Source organism: Stegastes partitus, unplaced genomic scaffold, assembly GCF_000690725.1.
Source record: "Stegastes partitus isolate 25-593 unplaced genomic scaffold, Stegastes_partitus-1.0.2 Scaffold691, whole genome shotgun sequence".
Taxonomy (NCBI): domain Eukaryota; kingdom Metazoa; phylum Chordata; class Actinopteri; family Pomacentridae; genus Stegastes; species Stegastes partitus.
This window is the reverse complement of record NW_007578422.1, coordinates 1-24,195: the sequence shown is the minus strand read 5'-3', so window position 1 is coordinate 24,195 and position 24,195 is coordinate 1. Positions and strand designations below refer to the sequence as shown.

The window sequence follows — 24,195 nt, the reverse complement described above, 5'->3', positions numbered from 1 at the left end:
AACTGGCTCCGTTTCTTTTATTTACTGTAATTTAAAGTTTAATGTGCCTCATTTAAGGCACTTTAATACATCAAATGAAGGACGTCCAGGAAGACTTTGTTGATAATTTACTTGAATGAACCATTAGAGCCGATGAAAGAAATGCACAGCAGTTAAAGAGCAACTTGAAATATAAAGCAGAGGCAGAGTGTATTTATTTGTGGCCTCCTACGACACCGAAATTAGTCCTTGTAAGTTTTTTACATGCCTCAAAAACCGCAAAGTTGTTGTGAAGCTACAAAAGCGAAAGTTACGAGGGGAAGAATTTAAATCTAGCAGCACAGAATATCTAATTAAAACTCAGCGTTTAGGGGAGTTAGCACCTCGAACATGTTTAATAAAACTAGCATGGCGTCTGCAAAACTTTGAAGGCAAAACGTTTGCTCGTATTTAGACGTAAACAGACTTCTGAGGAGATTTCACACCGTACCATGATTCAGGATGAATTCACGTCATGTTACAACCTGATAAGTTACCGACATGTGAACGTATGTGGACACAGATGATGAAAATCTGTGCATTTCTGGCCATTGGATTAGAAACATGTCTATTACAGCTCAATAACTGAAACCCCAAAAAACAAAACTGGTGAAAAATGAGGGGGAAATTAATTCATTTATGCAGATAAAAACCTGCCATAATTGACTGAGGGCTCTGCTTTGAGTCAACAGTAGAGCAAAATGTACAACTTTAGAAGCAGAACTAAAACAGTAGAAAAAAAAACGTGAGTCATCATCAACACTGTGGAAGATTTAACTGCTGTTGACTTTAACGATACGATTGTCAGCTCAAATTAACACAATGAACATTGCTTCATTCCTCCTCTTTTGCTCTTTTCTGTTAAATAAAAAGTAAATGTAGTTGGACAGTATTTTAACGATATTAATTAAGAACAGCGGAAATGCATCAGGCGAATTACAAAACAGACTCGGTGAGATTCTGTTTGTGTCGCAACCAAAAACAGGAAATCTGTTCTTCTTTTTAGTTCCTCCAGCACTGATAGTAGAACCAGTAATGTCAGAGCTCACTGGTCTTTAATAATTCAGCCCTGGGGCTCGTTTAATACCACGTTACCAACCCCTAATTAAGACCCACTGTGAAAACAAAGGCCTAAAACTGCAGCTAATTACTCTGTTTAACGGTGAACGGACCCGTTATCCTCTGGGTTGATTGCTTGTTTGATGTATGACGAGTCACGAGGTCTTTAAATCGCTTCAGTTGTTGCTTCAAAAAAAGGCAGAATCTGTGTTATTATAACAGTTAATTAATCAACAGCCGTGTTAGCTCGTTAACTCTGGAGCTTTCATTAGATTAATATCATGTTGCGTCACTGATGTGGGCCTGAACCAGACTCTGGTCGTGTTTGACCCGTTTCAACTCCGTGCGAGCAGATAACGGTGAGGGCAGCAGAGGAGGACTGGTCGGACTGGGCAGGGAATCAGTGGGTGCTGCTGGTGGAGGAACAGAGGACGGAGGGAACGGAATAATTGGACGGCGGCCTGGCGAAGCCCAAAGAGCAGCGCCAGGCTCAGCGAGAGTCTTTTCTGCATGGCTGCACTCTTGCAGGACGTGCCTAGACGCTTAACAAGTTCCCCGGAAACCCACCGGCCGAGACGAGCTGCAGGATGACAGCGAGGAAACGCGAGCATCCTTCAGCCAAACAAGAAACCCGAGCCGAGTCGTGCGTGCAAAACAAACTGTGCAGAAATATATTTGCACAAATCGGTGTTGAAGTCGAAACAAGTGAATTGGTTTTTCCTAAAAAAAAAGGAGGCCGAATGCAAATGAGCTGCGCGGAACCGAAGCGAACGGCGGATTTTGGCTCACGTGCCCGAGACAGTGTCGCTGCTCGGGGCTCAGAAAAAAAAAAAGAGAGAAAATGTCCTGCCAGCCTTCGCCCTATTTAAAGCAGCGCTGCTCTGCAAGCCGTGCACGAGCGCTTCGGGGAGGAACACGCATGTTACATAAACAGAGACGGAGGTTGTGACAACGCCATGACACATGGGTTCACAGCATCCGGCCTCCTCGCTGCAGCACAGCCTCACCTCCAGAACCGACCCGATTTTCTGTCATAGCGTTTAAAAAAAAACGGCCCTGCAGCAGAGCATGGCAGCAGCTCAGCATCGTGTTTAGAACAGAAAGTCAGCGGGTTTGAGTAGAAGCTCCTCCACGTCTGCTAACACGTATGTTTTTAAAGGACGAAGACGGACTTCACGGTCCAACACCAAACTTATGATGTACAACAGGCTCCTCGGTGCCATCTGTTCGCTCCGATATCTGCTGCACGGCGTCGACAACCTTCAGCACACTGCTGCTGTTTCTGAAAACGTGTCCATGTTGTTTACTTCAGCTCATTCTGACAAACGTCTTTCTTCAGTATCACCAAGCACCGTTCATCTCTGAGTCCAGTCACTGGTCAGGGTTCAGTGTGAAAGTCTGGGAGGACTTTAAATGATCCCAGAACAACAAGACGGTTTTGTGCACCGAGCAGAGTTGAGATGTCGGATCACAGCAGCTGTGTAGCTTCTCTCCTGCTCCCTGTGCTCGTATGAACTGAAGTTTTATGCAGCAAATTCTCAAAAAAAAAGCTGTTTTCTTTCGTCCAGCTGCAGAACGAGTATAAAATAATGACTGAAATGAGACTCAATGTTCACTCTGTAACAATAAATCCTGATTTTATAACGTGGTCGCAAGCAAACACGAGTTAAAGACGTTCGCTGAGCTGTGAATTCAGAGTTTTTACAGAGTTTTTTTTTTATTGTCAGTTCCTCTGTATGTCCAGAGGAACCGAAAGACATCTCTCACCTTATATTAGTGCCATGCAATAACAAAAAGGATCAAAATGCAGTCTAAGTAAAATAAAATAGAATTAAATATATAAAAATCACCCTACGTACCCTGCCGGTAGTGCAGAGGCTTTAATAGAAACTTAACCTAAATACTAAACCCTCTTTTTTAAATATGTTTTCATCACGTTAACAGTTTAAGTCTCTAGTTTTGCACTTAGTTGCAAATAAAACAATGCTGACGAAAGAAATAAAGTTTTTGAAGGGAAATTACTTTGACATTAATCGACTAATCACGAAAATAAATTAGTCTTGATTATATTTAGATTGACTGTTAAATTAGTTGATAGAAAAATAATAATAATTAGAGGCATTTCAAAGTCTTAAATCTTATCTCGCTGATGATGTCTATCAGCAAACTTAAAATCAAAACTTTAATTGGTCGTTGGTTGTCGGACATTAAATCAGACTGAACTGTTCCTGTTTCAGGTCAATCAGGATTATCAACATTATTTCTATTTGCTAAACGAGGGAAAATTTTTAGAGATTATTTTATGACTTTCTTCAGAGTCAGAAGTTTCCATTCACTCAGACGCCTTCAGACTATGTGTGAAAGCCCAGGTGATGATGTCACGGCTTTGGAAGCTTCTGATTGGTTCATTGACGACATCTGAGTTAATTGGAGGCACACCTGTGGATGTATTGTTTTAAGTTTCAGCTGTATATATTCATGTTTATATTTGTTTCTTGTGTGTTTTTATTCTTTCTTCTTAGCGTTTCGGTTTGGAACATGAGCGTTATTCTGTGTTTATTTGTGTCTGACAATTAAAACTCTTGAATCTTGAATCAAATGAACTCAGACGCGTCAGGCTGCAGCTTCTGGTTGGAGTTACGTCAACATGTATCGCAGAAAAAGCAGAACTATCCTGACGTGAGTGTTTTTCCAGCTGTAGCTTCACTGATCCAAACAGCTCCGACCTTCACGGCTGCTTTTCGTCTCCCAGCGTGATTAAGAGCTCGTCGGCGGTTTGGGTGTGATGCAGCAGGAACACGGTGAAGCGTTGAGGGGGCGGTCGGGGAGCAGAGTGACGCTGGGTCACTGTTGAAAAAGAGAAGGAAACCGTCCTTATCTGCTGCTTCGTTCTGTGTCAACGAGCCTTTAAGCTCTGACCGAGTTCCGCTTTGCTTCCCCGCAGAGTTTGGAACGCCCTGACCGACAACTACGGCAACGTGATGCCGGTGGACTGGAAGACATCTCACGCTCGCTCGCTGCACCTGCCCACCCTGAACCTCATCGAGCACGAGGTACAAATGCACATTCATGTTGTGTAGCGCTACGACACAATCACACCAACACCGACTTATCGGCCCTCTGAGCTCCAAGCAGCCGTTTCTTTGTGGTTTTTTGCAACCAGAAACGACTGAACCGACACAAATCATAAAGAAAAGTTGAATTTCTCTCAATATTTAATCACCAGAAACATGTTCATTTGCAGCTGTGGCTGTACAGACTGTAGATATTGTACTTTTTTAATATTTTATTTAGATTTTTTTCCAACATAAACAAACAGACGACAGGCAGGAGGACCAGAGGACCTGGCAGAGCTTCAGATTATGTAGAAGAACAACAGCCAACGGGCGTCATGCAGTTTAAAGCTGAGAGATGTCCGTACAGTTTAAAGACAAAACGATATCCTACATTTATTCTTTGCATCCGTGCACGTGCTCTCTGCAGGTCGGCTCAGTTCAAGCGAACAGTCCCCGAGTTTTCACCACGTGACCGTCGCCCACAGCTGAGTCACTCGCGGCTCCTTGGAGTGACCGAGAAGCTCAGAATTTTCCTTTTTTTTTTTTACAGAATCCGTTTAGTGTGAACGCTTTGGTTTTTTTGCAGAATAAATGTATTTGGATGAAATGTGACGGTTTTTGCTTTACATTCGATTAATTTTTTTGGTTCAGATGCTGCCAGAAAAGGTTGAGATTTAAAGATTATTTGTGTTTTTACATTTTTTTGCAGGTAAATATGATGATTTGGGTGTTTTTTGGTCTTATACTCTTTTGCATCCTTTTAGTTTTGTCTGTATGCACCACATAGAAACATGTTCACCGTGCCCATAGTTGGCCTCTTCTTTTTTTTTTTCATCACCGATATGATCTGACGATTATTTTTTCACTGTATTAACATTTTGGGCTCAAAAACACCCAAAAAATTTCAAATCCAATTTGATAAATGTATGATTTATTACAATAAAGAACACAAACATGTTTAACGGAGCATTTTCAGAATTGAAGATGTGAACGTAGGCTGCAGATATGAACACGAAAAGGTGAATTTGATGTAAAAATCAAACTAAACAAAAATATTTGCAACTATATACAGAGCAGGTGTTGATTATATGACCTCTAAGGGTTAAAACTCATCAACTGTTTTGGATTTCACAGGATCAATCCTGATATCACAGAACTTAAATTAACTTAATGTTGTCAGCAGCTACTGTCTGAACAGTTTGAGGTCGGTTCAGCAGACCTGTAATTAAAAATCTACTTTCAATTAAATCAAAACTAAACGTATGAACTTTAGTGAACTTAACGGCAGCAAACTTTTATTTTGAAAAAAAATAACTCACTGAATTCAAAGCGACCGGATCGATGCGACGTTTCCCCCGCAGATGATCTCAAAGTGGCGTTTAGTCGGCCCGGTTAATCCGCCAACCGACTACCGGGTCTGTCGCCGGTGTTCAATCTGCTTAGCCACCTGGCCGCCGTCTCATCCAAGTCTCTGTTTGTGAACCTCAGAAGCTGGACAACCAGTCTCTGGACCTGTCGGACGACGAGGAGCTGAGGGAGCAGATGGACATGCACTCCATCATCGTGTCCTGCATCAACGACGAGCCGCTGTTCACGGCCGAACAGGTGATTCACACGTAGACGCATTCGTCTCCACATGGTGTTAATACGTCACAGTTTACCTCCATGAGAGAGTTTACAGGCACCTCAGTCTCTCAGGTTTTTATTCACCATCTCAGCCTCAGTGTCTCTGAAACCATTTGCAGCTCACACCTGATCATCACCAGAATACGTCGATGTTTTCCACAGAATTTTTTCAGACAAATCATCTCTGTAGGATTCTGATTTCCACTGATGTTTACACCAGCTTTCAGTAACGTGTTGTACACATGTACATTTTAAACATTGCATTTCAAGACAAATGACGCACGAACTTGGAGCAAAAACATAAAGACAAACAAAAAAAAGGCAGCCGAAAGACGTTGCCCTAGAGTTTAAGAGGTGCTTTAAGGTCGTCTCATCGCAATAAAATCATGAATTTGTGCATAATCTGACAAAGAACAAGTTGACGATCAGGTATAGCCCCGTGATTTATTAATCAGATTCCCCAGCAGATTGTTAAAGGGATTCAAATCCTCTTAAAACTGTCACTTCACCTGTTAAGTCAGTCGCCTCGCTTTAGTTTACTTCCCCAAAATGAACACTTTATGACCTACAAGTAGCTCTAAATCCAACATGTTTAGTTTTGTTGTTGAGCTCTAACACAAAGAAGTCTTTTCATGGACCTACACGCACTGAATTTAGTACAAATATCTGAAATATTATTGACGTTAAGCTGTAATTTAGTGCATCAACCGGCAACAACAGAAGAATCAAACTAAACTGAACCTAAATAAAAAGCTGGAAAAAAAGGTGTTCCCAGAAACAAATATCAGCGTTTATCTGATGAGATTACTGGCATTTCAAACGGCTACAACAGCCTCCATTCCCTGACGTATTTGTAGAGTGTATATATGCAAAATCACCTGTTTGGGATTATTCTGTTATTAAACTTTCGAGCTGAAGAACCTAAACGAAGCCCTTGACCGTGTTTGCTAACTGTATGAAGCGTCTAACGCTACTAATAAATCACCTGGAGGTCTTTGATAAGCCGTAAACAGACTCTATTTACTGAAGAGTCCGATGGAGGACGTTTACAGCCCCTGAATGAACCAACAGCAGCGATAACATGTGATGTTGAATGATCGGGGTGCGCTCCTTCAGCTTATGGTCCACTTCTCTAAATGTGATTTACGAGTCGCCGTCCAGGACCAATCCATTAGGCGGCGACGGGTTTTTACTTCCCTGTGTGGTGAAACAGTACGGCCAGTTATCGGTTTCTCTTGAGCTTCACTGGTTAATTATTTACTGAGTTGAATCCACAACGAGGCAGAGTGTAAAATTATCAAAATACAGTGACTAGAATTGTCTGTAAATGTCTGATAGCTTCCAGCAGACTCTTACATTTAGTTTAACTGCATCTATTCAAGGTTTTCTTTAAGTCTTTTGTCATTAATTGATTAATTGTTGTTAGTAATTTAAACGATAAAAAGAGTAATTTTACGAAACGTATTTTATATTAGCTGCAGTACCTGATAGCGACCATAGGGGGCGACTCTGTGGACAGTTCGTGTGGGGGTTGATCTACCATGACAGAGACTTCTGTGGCTGTTAATGGCTACCGACCAGAGTTTCTGTTTATTGGATGATACGTGAGCTGCCATGACGGCGTTCCGTTACCAAGCCGAGCTGCGATAGCGACGATAACGATTATGGGTCGGGAAAACTGTCCCTCCGTAGTTTCAGTAATGACACAAGCAGGTCAGACTGAAATCAAAGCTCTGCTGTATGTTAATCCAGAGCGACAGACCACGTCAGCCCTCGGCGTCGGAGCCTTGACCTCGCCAGCAGCACCAACACAACCACGATACGACTGAAAACACAGACCGAGGCTAAAATAACCAACATGATCGACTGCTGTGAACTTTTCAGGTGATCGAGGAGATCGAGGAGATGATGCAGGAGTCTCCGGACCCCGACGACGACGAGAGCCCGTCCCAGTCCGACCTGTCCATGCTCTCCCAGGACCTCCACGCCCTGAAGCGCTCCGGATCCAACACCAGCTACGAGGACCGTGAGTGCCGACCCGATCTCGTTCCTCCTCGTCTTAATCGAGCGTAATCGGCCGAGAAGCGACCTCGCACACGTGACTTCAGTCTTACATAACGAACGCACACAGATCGCGTTGCCCGGAAACATTACGTAACCGACCGCATACGTCCGGTTTGTGAGTCCAGGCCGCTGCACAGGGAGCTTGGACCCAGAAAGCCTCCAACGTGAGACGTTTTGCTGCAGGTGCCGACAACACAATGTGGGGGGTTCGCTCTGAAGCTACACCAGATGTTGCTAAAAAACAAAAAAGACTCATGACCTTAAAAGCTTTTGTGTAGCTCGAGATTAAGTGGAGGCTTAAACGGATGATGCCCTTTTGTCTGTTTAGAAAGTAGCTGCACACGTTAGTGACCCAGTAAACAAACATTTATCTGTCTGCTGAAGGTAAAGTCCAGTCCCGAGGTTTAACTTGTGATCAGGAGTCTGTAGATTGATTTAACAACTGATGAATCTATCTCCAGGCCTCCGTCAGCTGTCGGTGTCGGAGCTCACCGAGACGCTGGAGGAGGTGGAGACGGCGATCCGGCGCTTCAGCGAGGAGCTGATCCAGGCTCTGGCGCTGAGGGACGAGCTGGAGTACGAAAAGGAGGTACGTTGATTTGTTAACGCTGGAAAACCAGTCAGACGATTCTGAAGCAAAGAAGCTTCAAAGCAAGTTCAGAAACCAACCATTTGCACATCTGTCGTCGGTGGGAGCAGAGAGAGACGAGCGGCGTATTTTTAGCGCCGTTCGCTTCCACGTCATCGTTCTGCTGGGGGGGATTTTTTGACAGCATCTAAAAATGGATTTCTTTGAGCGTTAAGTGTATAAATATCCGACAAGTAAAGAGCTGCAGTCGAGCCTGACATCCTGAGCGCTTTAGAAATGAGAGACGACGCTGTTTACACAACTCAAACTCAGCTGGGATCCATCGAATCATCACTTGGTTTTCAACTCTTATATTGATTGCCAATTATTTAGATTAAATATTTGGCTTGACGTCTATATTCTGTAATTGCGGTTTCTTAAATGTGAATATTTTTAGTGTTATACAGCTTATATGTGATAGAATTAACCATTTTTGCAATATTTTGAGCAGAAAAACTGAAAGACACATTGTGGGGACACGTGGCTTTTTATTAATTTACTGAAAATTGGCACAATATAGGATCTTTAAATGAAAATCAACAAGATTTTTGTCAGATGAGAGCATATCGACCAACCAGTCGACCAGCTAGACTCGTTTGTAGCGTCATTTCCTTCAAAATCCTAATTCTGTTGTGGAGTTTTTCTGACAATATCTTAAAATAGATTTCCTTAAGAAGAAGTTATTGCTGTCCTTGTTATGAAAGACCACATTAATGATTAAAAATGTGAGTTCAAAGCTCCAATATTTGACCTCAGAGGTCACATATATGCAACAAATCCTTCTTTGTTGTGTTTGCAGGTGTAAAATAAAAGATTTTTGGGGGAATATGCAGCTTATTAATAATAAAATTAACATCATTTTGAAGTATTTTGAGCAGAAAAACTGGAAGACACATTGTGGAGACTGAATAATTTTCTGAAAATAGGCCTTTAAATGACAATAAACAAGAGTTTTGTCATATTGACCAACCAGTTGACCAGTTTTTTTGATGATATCTTAAAATATATTTCCTTAAGAATAAATTTTTGCTTTTTTTGTTTTGTGAAAGACCACATAGATACTGTAGGTGCTTAAAAAAACAAGAGTTTGCCCTGAAATGCTGATATAGACGATTATTTGCTTTAACAAGAGCCTATTATGTTCTAGCATATTTCTGACAGTCGATTTCTCCAGGTAGTAAATTACCAGCAAACTGTTGTGGTTCTTAGAAACAAAGCAGCGTCACTGAAACGTGTCTTTGTGCGTGAACAAGGTGAAGAACAGCTTCATCTCGCTGCTCATCGACGTCCAGAACCGGCAGAAGGAGCACCGCGAGCTGCTGAGGAAGAAGAAGAAGATCCGGAGCACGACCACGACGGGACCCAACGGCCAGCGGACGGCGAGCACGCACATACCGGGAACGGTGAGTGGACACGGCGGGCGCACATCGGCTGCATTTTAACGCCATGACGTTCCCCAGACTCTCAGGACGGACGCTTGAGCCGACAGTCTGCATGCAACCGTCAGAGCTTTTCTTCCTCCTGACGTAGAAACTGGTGTCCAACCTTGTCTCTCCTCCTTCCTCTCGCTCCTCCCAGCTGCTCACTCTGGAGGGACTCTCCAATGTCATTCAAAACGGCATCCGTCAAACTTTTGGCAACACGGGAGGAGACAAACAGGTCTTTGTTCTGCTCTGTGCTTTTCTTCTTCCTTCCCATCGGCATGTTTGTTTCCGGTTTTATCTTCTCAGTTTGTCGTCGTCTTGTTCTTGTTTTTTTTTTTTTTTCAGTTCTTGTGTCACTTTTATTTTGCAGCTTTCTTGTTTGTGTTTGGAGATGATGCTGTTGCATAATCGCTGCTTCTTCTTCTTCTTTTTTTTTTTTATTTCCTTCATGTCAGTAAACATTTGGGTCCTGGAAGCCGGCGTACAAACATCCTCTCAGTTTCCATCTGCTCGTATGACCTCCATGACAGACGCCATGTTTTATAACCCGGCCTTGTTTTGTTCCAAACCCTGAATCAGAAGCTTCTAGTTTCTAACGTCGTGTTTTTCCTCCACAGTACCTGACCACAGTCATCCCTTATGAGAAGAAAGCAGGTTCTCCGGCAGTGGAAGACCTGCAGATCCTCACAAAGAGTGAGTCTGTTCATTTGGAGTGCTTCTTTTTTTTTTAAACCTGATTTAATGTTTGTTTTCAGTCAGTAACGAGCTCCTCTCTCCGTGTTAGTCCTCCACGCCATGAGGGATGACAGCGAGAAGGTCCCCGCCCTGCTAACAGACTACATCCTCAAAGGTAAACACTCAGACGTCCTCACTTCTACACACCTTCAGGTTAACGAGGAACAAGCCGAGAACCTTGATTGGTCGGTGTTGCTTTCAGAAGTCCGTCTTTGTGGCGGTAAACACTCCCCAGCTTACGTATAAACATGTTTCTACTTAATTATCAAGCAAATCTGAAGCAAATCTGGTTTGGAGCGAACAAGGTGTCACCAGAAGGTGGCGCTGCAGGCACATATTACACGTCTGTGTTAAACAGAGGGTCCTGCGATACCCAATAGAATCAGAACCAGACGGGTTTTATTGACAAGTACAAAGAATTCGACTCGACGGTAACGTGGATTAAAAACATGTTTCAGGAAGTGGAATGAAGGGATTAAGAGTCACGGAAACGCTTTAAGGCTGCAGGAGTGATGCAGCAGATTAATGTTCGGTACGATCCAGGACACCGTTAGTTAAATGTAGAACAGCAGAAACACCTGCAACACCTTTAACGCTGACCGCAGTCTGTCGGAGCAGAAACAGCTGATGGGTCACAAAAGGTGTGAACGTCGTCCATGAGGCTCATTAATTTCTTCAATTTTTTAACTTAATTTTTTTTATATCATTATATGTAATTTAAAAAAATATATTTCTTCATGTTTTTTACTTTTTGGATTTTTTTAATGATATAGTAATTTTAAAATATTTCTTCAATTTTTATGCTTTAAAATATTTTATGATTATTATACATAATTTTAAAGTATTTCTGTTTTTTTTTTTTTACTCTTTTGATTTAAAATTTTTTTAGGATATTTATCTTATATTTGTGTGTGTTTTTTAAAATATATGTATATGTGTTTTTTTGTTGTTTTTTTGCTTTTGTGATTTTTTTTAAAAAGTTTTTATTTTGAGAATATTTATATCATAAATATATATATATATATTATTGATTTAACTTTATTTTTACATTTTTGGGGGAATGTGTCCAGATACATATTTTCAGTGTATTTAGTCCATCTACAGACGACATGCTGATGTTTTCTTGCTACGGTTTCAGTGCATCAACATTTTCTTTGTGTGGATTCAGTCCTCGTATCAGGACAGTTTGCTGCAGACGTTATCTCTTCCTGCTGCTTCAAACAGGAAGCTCAGAGTTCACTTTGAGAAGCGAGCGTGGTGTCAGACATGAATGAAAGCAGGAAATGCTGCTGTGTGTTGACTTGTGCCTTCCTTGTCTCTCACTGTGCTGCTTCGCTCGGCAGCTCTGGTATGAGGGCGGCACAACCCGAGGTTTGTGAGGCTACAACAGATTCTTCTTCTCTGTCTGCATAGTGACGTCACCTTTACCTCCTCTTCTTCTTCTTCTTCTTCGTCTTCTTGGCTTCCTGCTGCGTAGCGCCGCTAGCTGCACCACCAACACACTCATGCACATCGTAGCCGTTCACCTGTTTGCTTCTCACCTGTGCTCAGTGTTTCCTCTCCGTCACCGTGTTCTTCCCGTCGTAGCTGCTCTCCCGTTAGCGCCTCAGCATTTCTTCTCCTCCTCCTCCTCCTTCATCTTCGTCTCTTCTTGTCTCCACAGTTCTCTGTCCCACGTAAAGCCGGACGCCGGACCTCCAGAGCCGCCCGCTCCAGCAGAAGGTTCTGGAAACCAGACGCAGATTCATCATAGACTTTCCTCCCTCGTGGTATTTTTTACTCTGTCGTTCCTGAGATTTTAACTCTTTTAACTTTTCGACGCTTGTGTGTTCTCGCTGCATGACGCCAGTAATCAGTATTAACGAGTCGTTTCCGGGGAAACGCAGTCCGACCCGCCCGTTCCTCCGAGCGCGTCGGGAATCCTGGCACGATCTGTGAACCTCAAAACTTCCAGGAGCGTTCGAGCATTACTCCCCTTCTGTTCTTTTGTTTCCTGTAAATTAGCATTAATGACGAAAGCTACGAGCTCGCTGAGGATCAAAGAGCAAAACCCTTTAATTTAACGGCAGGTGCTTCTGTTGCTGCATGTCGGCTTTGGGTTTGTGCTCCGCTGAATGTTAACGGAGGTTCTGGTTTGTTTCTACCCGCCGGGTTTCACGCTCACGTGGCTCTTCAGGCTAATGCTAACCGCTACAGCTTCCAACAACAGACAATTTATACAGGAATCGCTGTAAGTTTTGAGTGATTTCAGAGACATATTGAATCATTTTGGGCCTTTTTCCAATCTTTCTAGACACTTTAGATATAATTTTGGGCAGTTTTGGAATCATTTTATCTCAATTTTAAGCACTTTTGGGCAAGTTTTCTGTTGTTTTGGAGACATTGAATCATTTCTGAGTCTTTCTGGACACGTTTGAAATCATTTTTGGGCAGTTTTGAGTCTTTTGCATACATGTTTGGTCATTTTAAAGCAATTTTGGCAAAGATTCGGATTTATTTAAGCAATTTTCTATTAATTCTGTGCAGATTTCCTCACTCTGCTTTAAGTTCAGAAAATTTCTCATTTTGGCCAAAATTTTGAGCAACTAAAGTTTTATGATTTTGGCAAAGTTTTAAATACCTCTAACGTCTGATTCAGTTCCTCATCTCTTGACTTGCAGTAAATAAGACTATATAAGTTCTTTATTATTTATTACGTACATTATTTTACAATATTTGCACAAGAAAACACAAGTTTTGAATCATTTTGCACTTTTTTTTTGTCATTTTGGCTGAATTGTGAGTAAAATTCAACTTTTTTTTTTGCAAATTTGACAACACTTCCAGTCATTTAGGGCCAATTTTTAAGTCACTTAGAGAAATTTCAGTATTTTAGTTGCATTTTGAGTAATTTTGAACAAATTCTATTCGGCTCATTTTTGATTTTTCAGTTTTATTTATGTGTTTATGTTTATTTATTCGTTTTTAAGAATTATTTACAGGGACTGAAATTAAACATTTCATCCTCATTGTTTACTTTCAGTCAGACTTTAACTAAATCTGATTTATTTCTGAAGCTAACGGACCAGAACCGTGTGGCTTCAACAGGAAACGCGGCCGGTCGGAACAAACCAGAATCCTCCTCCACAGATGAAATATTTTGTATATGATGGAGAGGAAATTGCACAGTTCTGGGAACTTTTTACTTCTTTGGAAAAAGGGAAAAAAAGCAAACAAAGAGAAAAGGCTTGAGGAGGTTGAACAAAGCTGTACAGGCATATTTTTGGACAAAGGGTTGTTTTTAGTGACTTTAGACGTTTGTAATGTTTTTGTAAACGCCCGACACCTCCGGCTCCCCACATTTCACGCAGATACCTCACGTGTCTCGTTCGCCCGTCGTCAGCTCGCCCGCTAGTCGTGTCGTGGGGTTTTTAATCTCTGTTAGCTGTTCAACTTTAGGGATCTCGTGGTAGCACTTTGCTCTGTAGCTGCAGAGTCGCTGTAGATTAGCGCTGTAGAAACTTTAGCTGAAGTCGTGTTCATATCCAGCACCCGTTTAACACTTTAGTCACTGTGAGCGCGAGAATTCAACCTGAGAGAGGCGCTCCACCGATTCTAGATGTGATCGTCTGGGCCGAGACGAGCTGCTTTAACATTTAACAGTCGAGTTTGAGTCTTTAATGTCGGTCTGGAGATTCTGCTCCCATTAAATATAAACAGACTTTGAGTTATTTGGCACAGTTTTTGTCATCTTTGCTAAATTCTGGGTAATGTTTAACATATTTTCCTCATTTTGGCAAAGTTTTAAGTTAATTTGGAGACTTTTTGGACGTGTTTAAAGTCATTTAAAGGCAAATTATTGAATTATTTTAAAAAATATTCACCATTTTGGATAAATTTTGAAAAATTTTCATTGTTTCAGATGAATTTTTAACAACTTTGGTCACTTTGGCAAAGTTTCAAGTTCATTTGGACAAATTTTTTTCACAAGTTTTGAGTCATTTTGTTAAATTCTGAGTAAAAAAGTTATTTTGGAGTCTTTTTGGACGTGTTTAAAATCATTTAAGGGCAAATTTTGTAATGATTTTTGAAAATTTTTCACCATTTCGGATAAAAATTTAAACAATTTTGGTGGCTTTGGCAAAGTTTCAGCAAGTTTTTTTGCACAACTTGTGGTTTTTTAGCTAAATTCGGAGTAAAATTTACCATTTTTGATCATTTTGTTAAAGTAAATAATAATATCTAGATAGTAAATGTTCAAACAGCTCATCCTAAGACCAGGATTGTTTCTCATGATGCTACCTTCTGCTTCGTCGCACTTTCTTGGCTCCACTGAGCCAGAAACCGTCGATCCTCCGTCGTCATGGAGGATCTTTTAATTACTTAGATGCACCTTGAAGAGATGAGGAAGTCTGAGCTCCTAAACCAGCTTGTTTTTTTATCTCGTTAGCTCGTCTGTCAGGTGTTTTTTAAATGCTGAAGACTCATCGTGAGCTAAACAAGCAGCAACGTCACAGCTGAACGTTTTCACCTTCAAACCGCAGCATTAAAATCCTTTAACTGTGTCAACATCCACGTCTTCCTCACGACGTTCTTGCAGGGACCAGCGAAGTCGCAACGAAGAGACTCGTAATGAGAAGCATCCGGGAGGCTTGTGCTGCATCATGGGAGTTGTAGTTTGTCTGGATGGGATCGGTGGAGTGAAGCTCTGAATCTCCAGGTTCTGGTACGCCAGCGTTCAGATCACCAGCTGCTCCGGGTGCTCCGTCAGATCAGGTGTAGCCCTCAGGTACGATCACCGGTGTTTGACGTCGTTTTAGCTTTTTGTCTCTCCGAAGCATGACTAAATAATCCAGGTAGCATCGCAGGTTTTACCGAAGTCGTAGCTTCTGCTCCGTGTAGCCGTCGGTTACGTGAGGAATCACAACAACAACAAGAAGAAGAGCTCGTATTTAACTATTTATATGTTTCTCTACAGCGACGAAAACATTCACGACCGAGCATGAGCTGCATGCACTTTACTGGTGACTTGTTTACAGGCAGGTAGTTCTAGTATCACACTAAAGGGACGAGCGCATGTGGAAAAGCTTCAAGCAAATAAAAAAAAAAAGCAATCAGAGCCAACGTTTTAATCCCAATCTGGTGAATGAAAGCGGTTTTCTGTCAGCGCTGGTTGTTTTCTAACGGCGTGGGCAGACATATCAGAACATAACTACACTTTAGAGATTTATATTTATACAACAAGCAGCAGACTAATACAGAAACAGAAGCTGCCTTTGTAAAAAACAATCTTTGTACATTTAACAAACTCCTTTTTTGTTTTTAACGATCCCGCCTCGTCGGGGTTTTATAATTCCTGTCTCATGTGGTACTGCGTTCGATTAATTTATTATGTAAATGTTTGTTTTGTAACCATATTATTGACTGTAACGGTACAAGTGTTTGTGCCCACAATGCATTGCAACTCATTTCAAATAAAAAGAAATAAGATGTGACGATGTGGAGGCGAGTTGTTGTTTTTCATTAATTGCACCTCTGAACCACCGAGACGCCTTTGACTCCTCTGAAGGAGTTACTAGAAAGTTCACCAGAAGACATGTGGAGGCTCTGAAGTCTACTGGAAGAAGGTTCTTTGGTTTGAGGAGACCAACGTGGAGCTGAACATCATCACAACCACACTGTCGAGACTATGAAGCACGGTGGTGGCAGCATCATTGCAACTCATTTCAAATAAAACAAATAAGATGTGAGGACGTGGAGAGGAGTTACTTTTCATTAATTGCACCTCTGAGCTTTGAAAAACTGGTTCAAACACCTGCTGATGAATGAAACGAGCTCCAAACTACCGTCGTTTGTCATGAATTTACAGTCAAACTTCCACATAATTTTCTTAAATGTGAATCATCTGTGAACATATTTTTTTAACACAGTTCTCTGTTGACAAACAAACTCAGAATCAATGAGACTTCTGGTTTAAATGCAGGATTTATTGATAATAATAAAAAGAAGCAAAAACTTACAAAACATCAGCTACAAAAAAAAAGATTTTTTTCAAATAATTCAACGTGTTTTGTTGTTTTTATTTATCTTTTTCTCAACGTAATCTTTTAGTTTGCCAAAAGAATCACAACCAACAATTTGAATTGAAATAAATTTAGCTTCTGGAATAAGTTCTGTCCAATCCAAAGATGTTATTTTCATCTTGTAGGAATAAATTCACTCCTTAACATTCACGTCTTTCTACAAAAAACCAAAGAAAATTAAAAAATGAAACTCTAAAAGCTTCAAATCGTTTTCTTCGTCAACACTCGATGGTTCAACCTGTAGAAGAAACTGCACTTTTACTCTCATTACAAAGTCGAGAATCTGCTGCTGTTTCGTTTTGGTGTCTTAAAATGTGAATTTGGAGGTTTTGTTTTCTCAAATGATGTAGAATCAGATCAGGAAGAGGATTAAAAGACAGTGGAGGAGCTTTCTGGCCAAAGGAGGGCTGAGATTTTAATGTGTCGATGTTTGAATGAATCAAAACACTGTTGGTTTGAGTGAATCAGGACCTGAAGTATGAATCATTTCCTGTACAGTATAAACCAGGAGTCCATTTTTACATCAGTTAAGTCATTTTCTCAACACTGAAATCAATCAAACAGGACTTGTGAGCTGTTTCTTCCGTTTTTTACGTAGAATACTGCGATGAGCCACAACGTTAAAGTTAAAAACATCTCGTTAGAGGACGACGTTCTGCTGACGAACCTCAAGTCCTGCATTCAACTGAAGCCAACCTGACATCTAAACGTTGCTTCAGACCTCAAAACCTGCTCAGGAGTAATTTAAGGAGCAAGTTCACACAATCAATGTTCGTTTTAAGGATATGCATCGTTTCAAATAACGTTCCTTTGAGGTTAAAAGTGAACCAGGACAGAACGTTTTGACAAGAAGGTTGTTTGATGAAAGTACAAAAGAAGAACCACCAAAAAAAATTGTTTTCGAGATGTCAAATCCTGAAAACATTCTTGTAACGTCATTAAAAGGTGGAACTTTTTGTCTGCGACGTTCTGAGGATGTTGTTGAGGGAACACATTATGAAACGTCCCAACAAAGGAAAGAGGTTCTCAAAGCAACATTCAGAGAACATTCTGGGAACTAGACCAAACCAAACATTAGGACTCCAAGTTCATCAGATCTCAGCCCGATTGAGGATCTGTGGGATTCACCAGAACCGGTCTGATCCGTAGAAGCTCCGACCTGAATATTCAGTGTTGATGTTTAAAGAGAAAAACGCTGACTCACTTCATGGCACTTTCAAACTGTGTCCACCAAGCTGATGAAAGATCTCGACATCTTTACCCAAAGAGCGTCCAGAAACACCAGGAGACGACCTCAGGAGCTTCCAGGATGGAAATCAGAGAAGGTTTACAAAAACACCAGAAGCAGTCGTCTGCAAAATATCAAAGGAAATAAATAATACGATTGTGCGTCTTTTAGTTCGTCTGTTTCAGTTCGTGTTGTGTCCTCGACCAGAGCAGATGTTTCCTGCTTCCACTCGGTAAGAATGACTCTCGTCCAGCGATGTTTAAACGTCAGGATGTGCAGCGACGTCCGATGTCTGAACATCGGGTTCTGCCGGGTCACAGGTTGGTGTCGGTGAACATGGTGTGCTCCTTCCTCACGGTGCTGAAGCCTTTGATGGTGTCCACGAACTCCTCGTCGTCCATAAACTGAAGAGACACAAGAGCAGAGTTTGTTAAATAGAGGACACAGCAACACGTTTATATTCGTGTTTTATGACTTCACAGCCTTGAATCTTGGTCAGTTTAATTCAGACTATAGAACACTCACAGCAAGATTATTGAAAAGCATCAGAGCACGGATACAAGAACGTTTCCAAGTTACTGAACATCTCTGGAGTCCAGTTAAATCCATCATTAAGGAATGGAAGGAATACGGAACATGAGTAGATCTGACTAGAGCAGGACGTCCTCAAAGACTGAGTGACCGAGCAAGAAGGAGACTAGAGAGGGAGGTAACCAAGTCCTCTGAAGGAGTTACTAGAAAGTTCACCAGAAGACATGTGGAGACTCTGAAGTCAACTGGAAGAAGGTTCTTTGGTCCGAGGAGACCAGAATGGAGGTTTTTGACCATCTGATTGAACTTTGTTGGACAAACACTGAACATCATCACAAACACACCATCCAGACCATGAAGCACGGTGGTGGCAGCATCATAATGAGAAGCACGGTGGTGGCAGCATCATGACATGGGGATCTTTTCCTGGAAGGCTTGTGAAGGTAGAAGGTGAATGAATGCAGCAGAGTGTAGAGAAATCATTTTCCATCAAGCTAATGACTAAATTCTGACTAAACCAGGATTTGGAGGTGAAAAGCAGTAAAAAGGTGAAACTTCTCGACAGGCTGAGGATCAGAATCATTAAAAGCTTATAAACAGCAGCACTGAAGCCAGTTTTAGTTCCTGTAGCAGGTCCAGCATACGTTTCTGGGGTCTCTCACCATCCCGCTGTCATGGCCGGAGACGTTGGGGTCCCAGACGTCATCGTCTCCGGCGAGCGACTTCCCGTCCATCACCTGGCTGACGCTGCGTCTCAGGGCGTTCGCACTGAGCATGCCCAGTTCACCTGGCGGAGGCACGTCATCGGCGGGCTCACATTTAGCTTCCAGCACCTCCTGGAGACACAAACACACAGAAGGTTGCCGAGCTGTGAAGCAGAGCAGGTGATGGTACGTACTGATGGAGGTCTTGTGGTACCTCGACCTTCATGGTGAAGCCCTTCAGCGTGACGCTGTTGGAGAAGCCGGTCGTGTCAGGAACCGTGTCGAACTGCACAGGAGGAAAGACAACACTTCATTATCTATAAATACACTTATAGTCGGGGCCTTTTATGAGATATTTCACAGATCTGCCAACTAAGTCGTTACCAAACAGTTTCTTCATCAACATGTTTGTAAAGGTGTAATAACATGTCTGAAAATGTTCTACTCTTGTGGGAAGCCCTGAGAAAATCTACTCAAGTTAGGGTACCGATAAATGATTGACGAAACATTGTTGTTGTTTTTTTTTTAAAGTAACTTATGAGGTCACATCAGGGTTTGTTCATGATTCTGAGTTGATTGTTAGCGTTTATATTTCACCACAAACCCTCCATAGTTGGAAAAAGGCCACAATCATGTTTACATTTACATCTACAGCAGCTTTTATTTCACATCCTGATAAAACACTCTGAATTGTTTCTCATTCAGTGTCAGAAGCTTCTAGAGTCATCGTCTACGTCTTCTTCAGACTCCACAGCATCATGACTGCAGTTCCTACATGTGATGCCTTCACAGACTCCACAGGCCCAGATGCTGGTGACCCGGTTCTTCTGGCAGCTGCACCGCTGGTTGCTACAATCTCCATGACTGTTACAGCTCATGAACTTCAGTAGCTCCTCAGGAGTCATGGGGTCTAGTGTTGGAACTGGCTCATACCCACACACCCCTAATGTCCATCCATAGTCACTGGGCTTCAGAGACCTGCTCCGTAGGAGGATCCAGTCCTGGTCTGTAGGAGGATCCAGTCCTGGTCTGCAGAGGGAACGGAGAGCAGCTGAACCGTCTGTTAGAGGGAGAGTCTCTGGTCTGATCTCTCCTGCCGCCGCCTTCTTTGAGAACATGTTGGACCAAATTTGAAACAGAAACACAATTATTATTATTATTATTATTATTATTATTATTATTATTATATTTTTAAAAATATTTTTACTATGATGACAATAATGATGATGATTATTATTGTGATTACTAGTCAAAGTAATAACAGTGTTGTCATCATTACCTGTCTAACAGAGGTGTGTTCTCATGACCAGCAATCACAGAAACGGTGAGAGATTCTTCTTCAGGGCTTCCTGCTCCTCTGTCAGCCTTCACAGGGTGTGATAGGGTTTATAATGCTGACCATGAGAACACACCTCTATGTGACAGGTAATGATGATAACACTGCTATTACTTTGAATAATAATCATAATAATAATAATAATCATCATCATCATCATTATTGTCATCATAGTAAAAATATTTTTTAAGAAAAGGGGACGTGGACGAGTTCATGGATCTTCCTTTGACACAGAAGCCACCGAGGAGGCAGTGATCCAGGCTGTGATCCTCCAGAACATTTATCATGGACCAGATACTACATGGGCTGACATTTGGTCCAACATGTTCTCAAGGAGTTCGGCTCCAGACCCCCCGTGACCCTGGTGAGGATTAAGCAGTGTATAGATAATGGATGGATGGATGGATGTTCTCAAGGAAGGCGGCGGCAGGAGAGATCAGACCAGAGACTCTCCCTCTAACAGGGTTCAGCTGCTCAGCGTTCACTCTGCAGACCAGGACTGGCTCCTCCTACAGACCAGGACTGGATCCTCCTACAGAGCAGGTCTTTGAAGCCCAGTGACTATGGATGGACATTAGGGGTGTGTGGGTATGAGCCAGGTCCAAAACTAGACCCCATGACTCCTGAGGAGCTACTGAAGCTCATGAGCTGTAATCGTCATGGAGATTGTAGCAACCAGTGGTGCAGCTGCCAGAAGAACCGGGTCACCAGCATCTGGGCCTGTGGAGTCTGTGAAGGCATCACATGTAGGAACTGCAGTCATGATGCTGTGGAGTCTGAAGAAGACGTAGACGATGACTCTAGAAGCTTCTGATACTGAATGAGAAACAACTCAGAGTGTTTTATATTATCTAGTACGAGAGTGAGACGCAGAAACTGTGTTTTTCTGCAACTGTGAGTCCATTTTCAGCCACAACTCTTCAAACTAGCAGAAGATCCACATTTAGATTCTGATTTTACTTTATGTCTTGTATAGATTTAATGAAACACTTCATAATTTGCAGAATAAGTTCACACAAATATCAGAAAACTTGTGATAGAGAAATAATCAATTACATGTAAGGAGTCAGCCGGGGAAGTTTGATGCTGATACTTGTTTGTTAAATAAAAATATATATAGAATTTTGCATGTCTTTAAAATCTGAAGAGTTTTTCCTCCAACTCTGATCCAGAAATCTAAACTTCAGCAGCTCCTACTTTCACATAAATGTTATATTTCTGCTTTTATTCTGAAGGTTTTTACAGAGGACATGTTTGGTTCATAGTTTTTGGGTATTTTAATCATTTTATTATTAAATTCCACACATTTTCTGAGACGTGCCAACAATAACTAAACGACTCCTCATTTGCATATTTATGATTGAAGTTTCAGAACTCTGCAGCTTCGTTAGAAACCGAGGATTCGGCTGAACGTTTGCTCACCAGGACGGAGTTGCTGGCTGGATAGACCGCCGTGGTGCTCCTCTTCTGCATGGGCAGCGGGGGGCGCTCTCTGGTGAACGGGGGTCTGTTCAGGGCCTTCAGGGGGCAAAGATTTTCACAATAAGAGCACTAAGTAGGAACTCAAGGTCTTTTTTTCTGCAGGTATTTGCAACAGAAGCACAGATTAGAAGTTTCAAGTATTTTTTTTTTAGTTTTTCACAATAAGAGCATATAGGAGACACTCCAAGTCAATTTTTTTTTTTTCACACATGCACACACTAGAAGCTTAAAGTGTTGTTTTTGCTGCCCTCTGGTGGCTGAACCTTTCATCCCAGTGCATGTAGACTCAGTCCCACCTTATACAGCAGGACTCCCAACACGACGGCCAGCAGCAGCAGAGCCACGGCCGCCATCACCACGATGAACCAGAGCTGCTGGACCACCTGCTGCTGGTCCTGACCTCCATCTGCCCCCAGACCTCCTCCTGCAGGAGGGGCGGGGCTCACCGAGGCTGCAGACAGGAAGTAGAATTTAATCATCTGTTTTTGTTTATCAGATACTACATGAAAAATATACAGTTTGAAAGCAGTTTGGTTTAAATTAAAGAGGATTTCAGCCTCATGTCACTTTCCTGCAGATTAATTAGATCATTTCATTAAATCATGGGATCAGATCTTGTAGAGGGACAGAAAAAATATTCATTTTCATACAAAAAAACCCCAAAACAACTAAAACATCAACAGTTTTTATTTTTTATAAATGACCATTTAATCTTTTATAGTGTTCAACTGTAATAATTATGGTATTTTTTATTGTATTTAAATTAATTGAAATATATATTTTACAGATATTTGCCAAAAATTTGAAAGACAAAATGAATAAATGAAGGATTGAAAAAAATGTAAATAATTTTTTAACTGTTTTTTTTTTTTTTTTTTTACAGATTTTTCCTCTTTTGCTAAATTATAGATAATATCTGGTAAAATTACAGAAACAGTAAATCATTTTATATATTATTTTATAGATTTTTCCTGTTTTGGTAAATTACAGATAATGATTAATAAAATTAGAGGAAAATAAATATGATTTTTTTTTTTTAAAAAAACAACAACAAACAAGCCAAAACTGTAAATAACGTCTAAATCAAAAATGTGTATTTTTGCAAAAAGCATTTTTTTTTCTTTTACGACGTGCAACCGTGACATTACCGTGTTTTAATGCTGTATTTAAGTCAGCAAAAACTTTGTTAATTTACAGATATCTGCTGTTATTTGACGAATTTGCACGTCAATCCCAAAAAGAAAAAAAATACAGGCAAATAAAGTCGACTGTAGTTTAACTCTGCGACCATAAAATTAAAGTTTTATTGTTTAAATTAAATTTTAAAAAATATTATTTTACAGATAGTCGTTGGTGTTTTCTCTCTTTTTACAGTTTTTGAATGTTACAGAACATTTATTAGTATTTTTATGACTCCTTTGCTGCTGGAGTTTTGTTGTTTGTTTGTTTTTAACAACATGGACAACAGATGATGTTAAACTGAGCTGTAGGTCAGTTTTTCATCTGGTTTTCCTCCTCTGAGCTGCTGTTTGTTAATTAGTCTTCAGTTAAAACCACCTTTTCTTTTAAAAACTCTGCAGGTTGTATGATCCTATCTGACTGGTCTCAGATCAGCTCTGGGAGCAGAAAGCCGATCGGAGGAGATCAGAGTGTAACTGGAGACCTGCTGGCTTCCACAGATCGTTTACAGCCACCACACGGACACACAAACTCTGGGTCACGCTCGGTTCTGGATGTTCTGGTTCCAGGACGCTGCAGGTTTGTGCTGCAGAGGACCGAGGCCCTGCTGGACTCACCGGTGCTCAGGTCCGTGGTTCGGCCTCAGGTGCATCGACGGGAGCAGCGTTCAGGTAGAGACGAGTCGGGACTCCAGGAAACCTTGTGGAGGAAAGAAACCGGCCGAAGGATCCTCCGACGCTAACATACCTGCTCCTCTCACGCTCCCAGCATCCTTTGCTGCGCCTTGGCGGCGCCATGGCAACAGCCAGGTGTCAGTTTACCTGCAGGAGCAGCACACTGTAAAAAATAACTCAAGTAGGTTAAAATAATATCCAGTAAAACTAGAAGAAAAACAAGTGTTGTGTTCACATGTTGACGATGAAAAACAGGATTAAACTGTAACAATAAAACACTCTGCTCTGTTTAAATCAACACAGACAGGAAGCTTCATGAGGGTCTGACCGAACAGGGCAGGACTCTACTGACAGCCTGTGATTATTATTATTATAATTAGGGTCCGAGC

The 24,195-nt window shown here is 41.4% G+C and overlaps 1 protein-coding gene across 2 annotated transcripts in view; it reads left to right on the top strand.

Annotated features, from left to right (window-relative positions):
• The window catches only part of LOC103363786 (fasciculation and elongation protein zeta-2-like), a 19,359-nt gene extending 3,275 nt beyond the window's left edge, over positions 1-16,084 (top strand). The window contains exons 2-10 of one of the 2 annotated variants that reach the window (XM_008290684.1): positions 4,022-4,130; positions 5,622-5,738; positions 7,644-7,785; positions 8,285-8,412; positions 9,705-9,854; positions 10,030-10,110; positions 10,493-10,568; positions 10,660-10,725; positions 12,274-16,084. In XM_008290684.1, the coding sequence (XP_008288906.1) occupies positions 4,022-4,130; positions 5,622-5,738; positions 7,644-7,785; positions 8,285-8,412; positions 9,705-9,854; positions 10,030-10,110; positions 10,493-10,568; positions 10,660-10,725; positions 12,274-12,290 (886 nt within the window). In that variant the 3' untranslated portion in view covers positions 12,291-16,084. The remainder of the gene's footprint in view (positions 1-4,021; positions 4,131-5,621; positions 5,739-7,643; positions 7,786-8,284; positions 8,413-9,704; positions 9,855-10,029; positions 10,111-10,492; positions 10,569-10,659; positions 10,726-12,273) is intronic. The other variant, XM_008290683.1, reaches the window with a different exon arrangement.
• Positions 16,085-24,195: the final 8,111 nt, after the last annotated feature.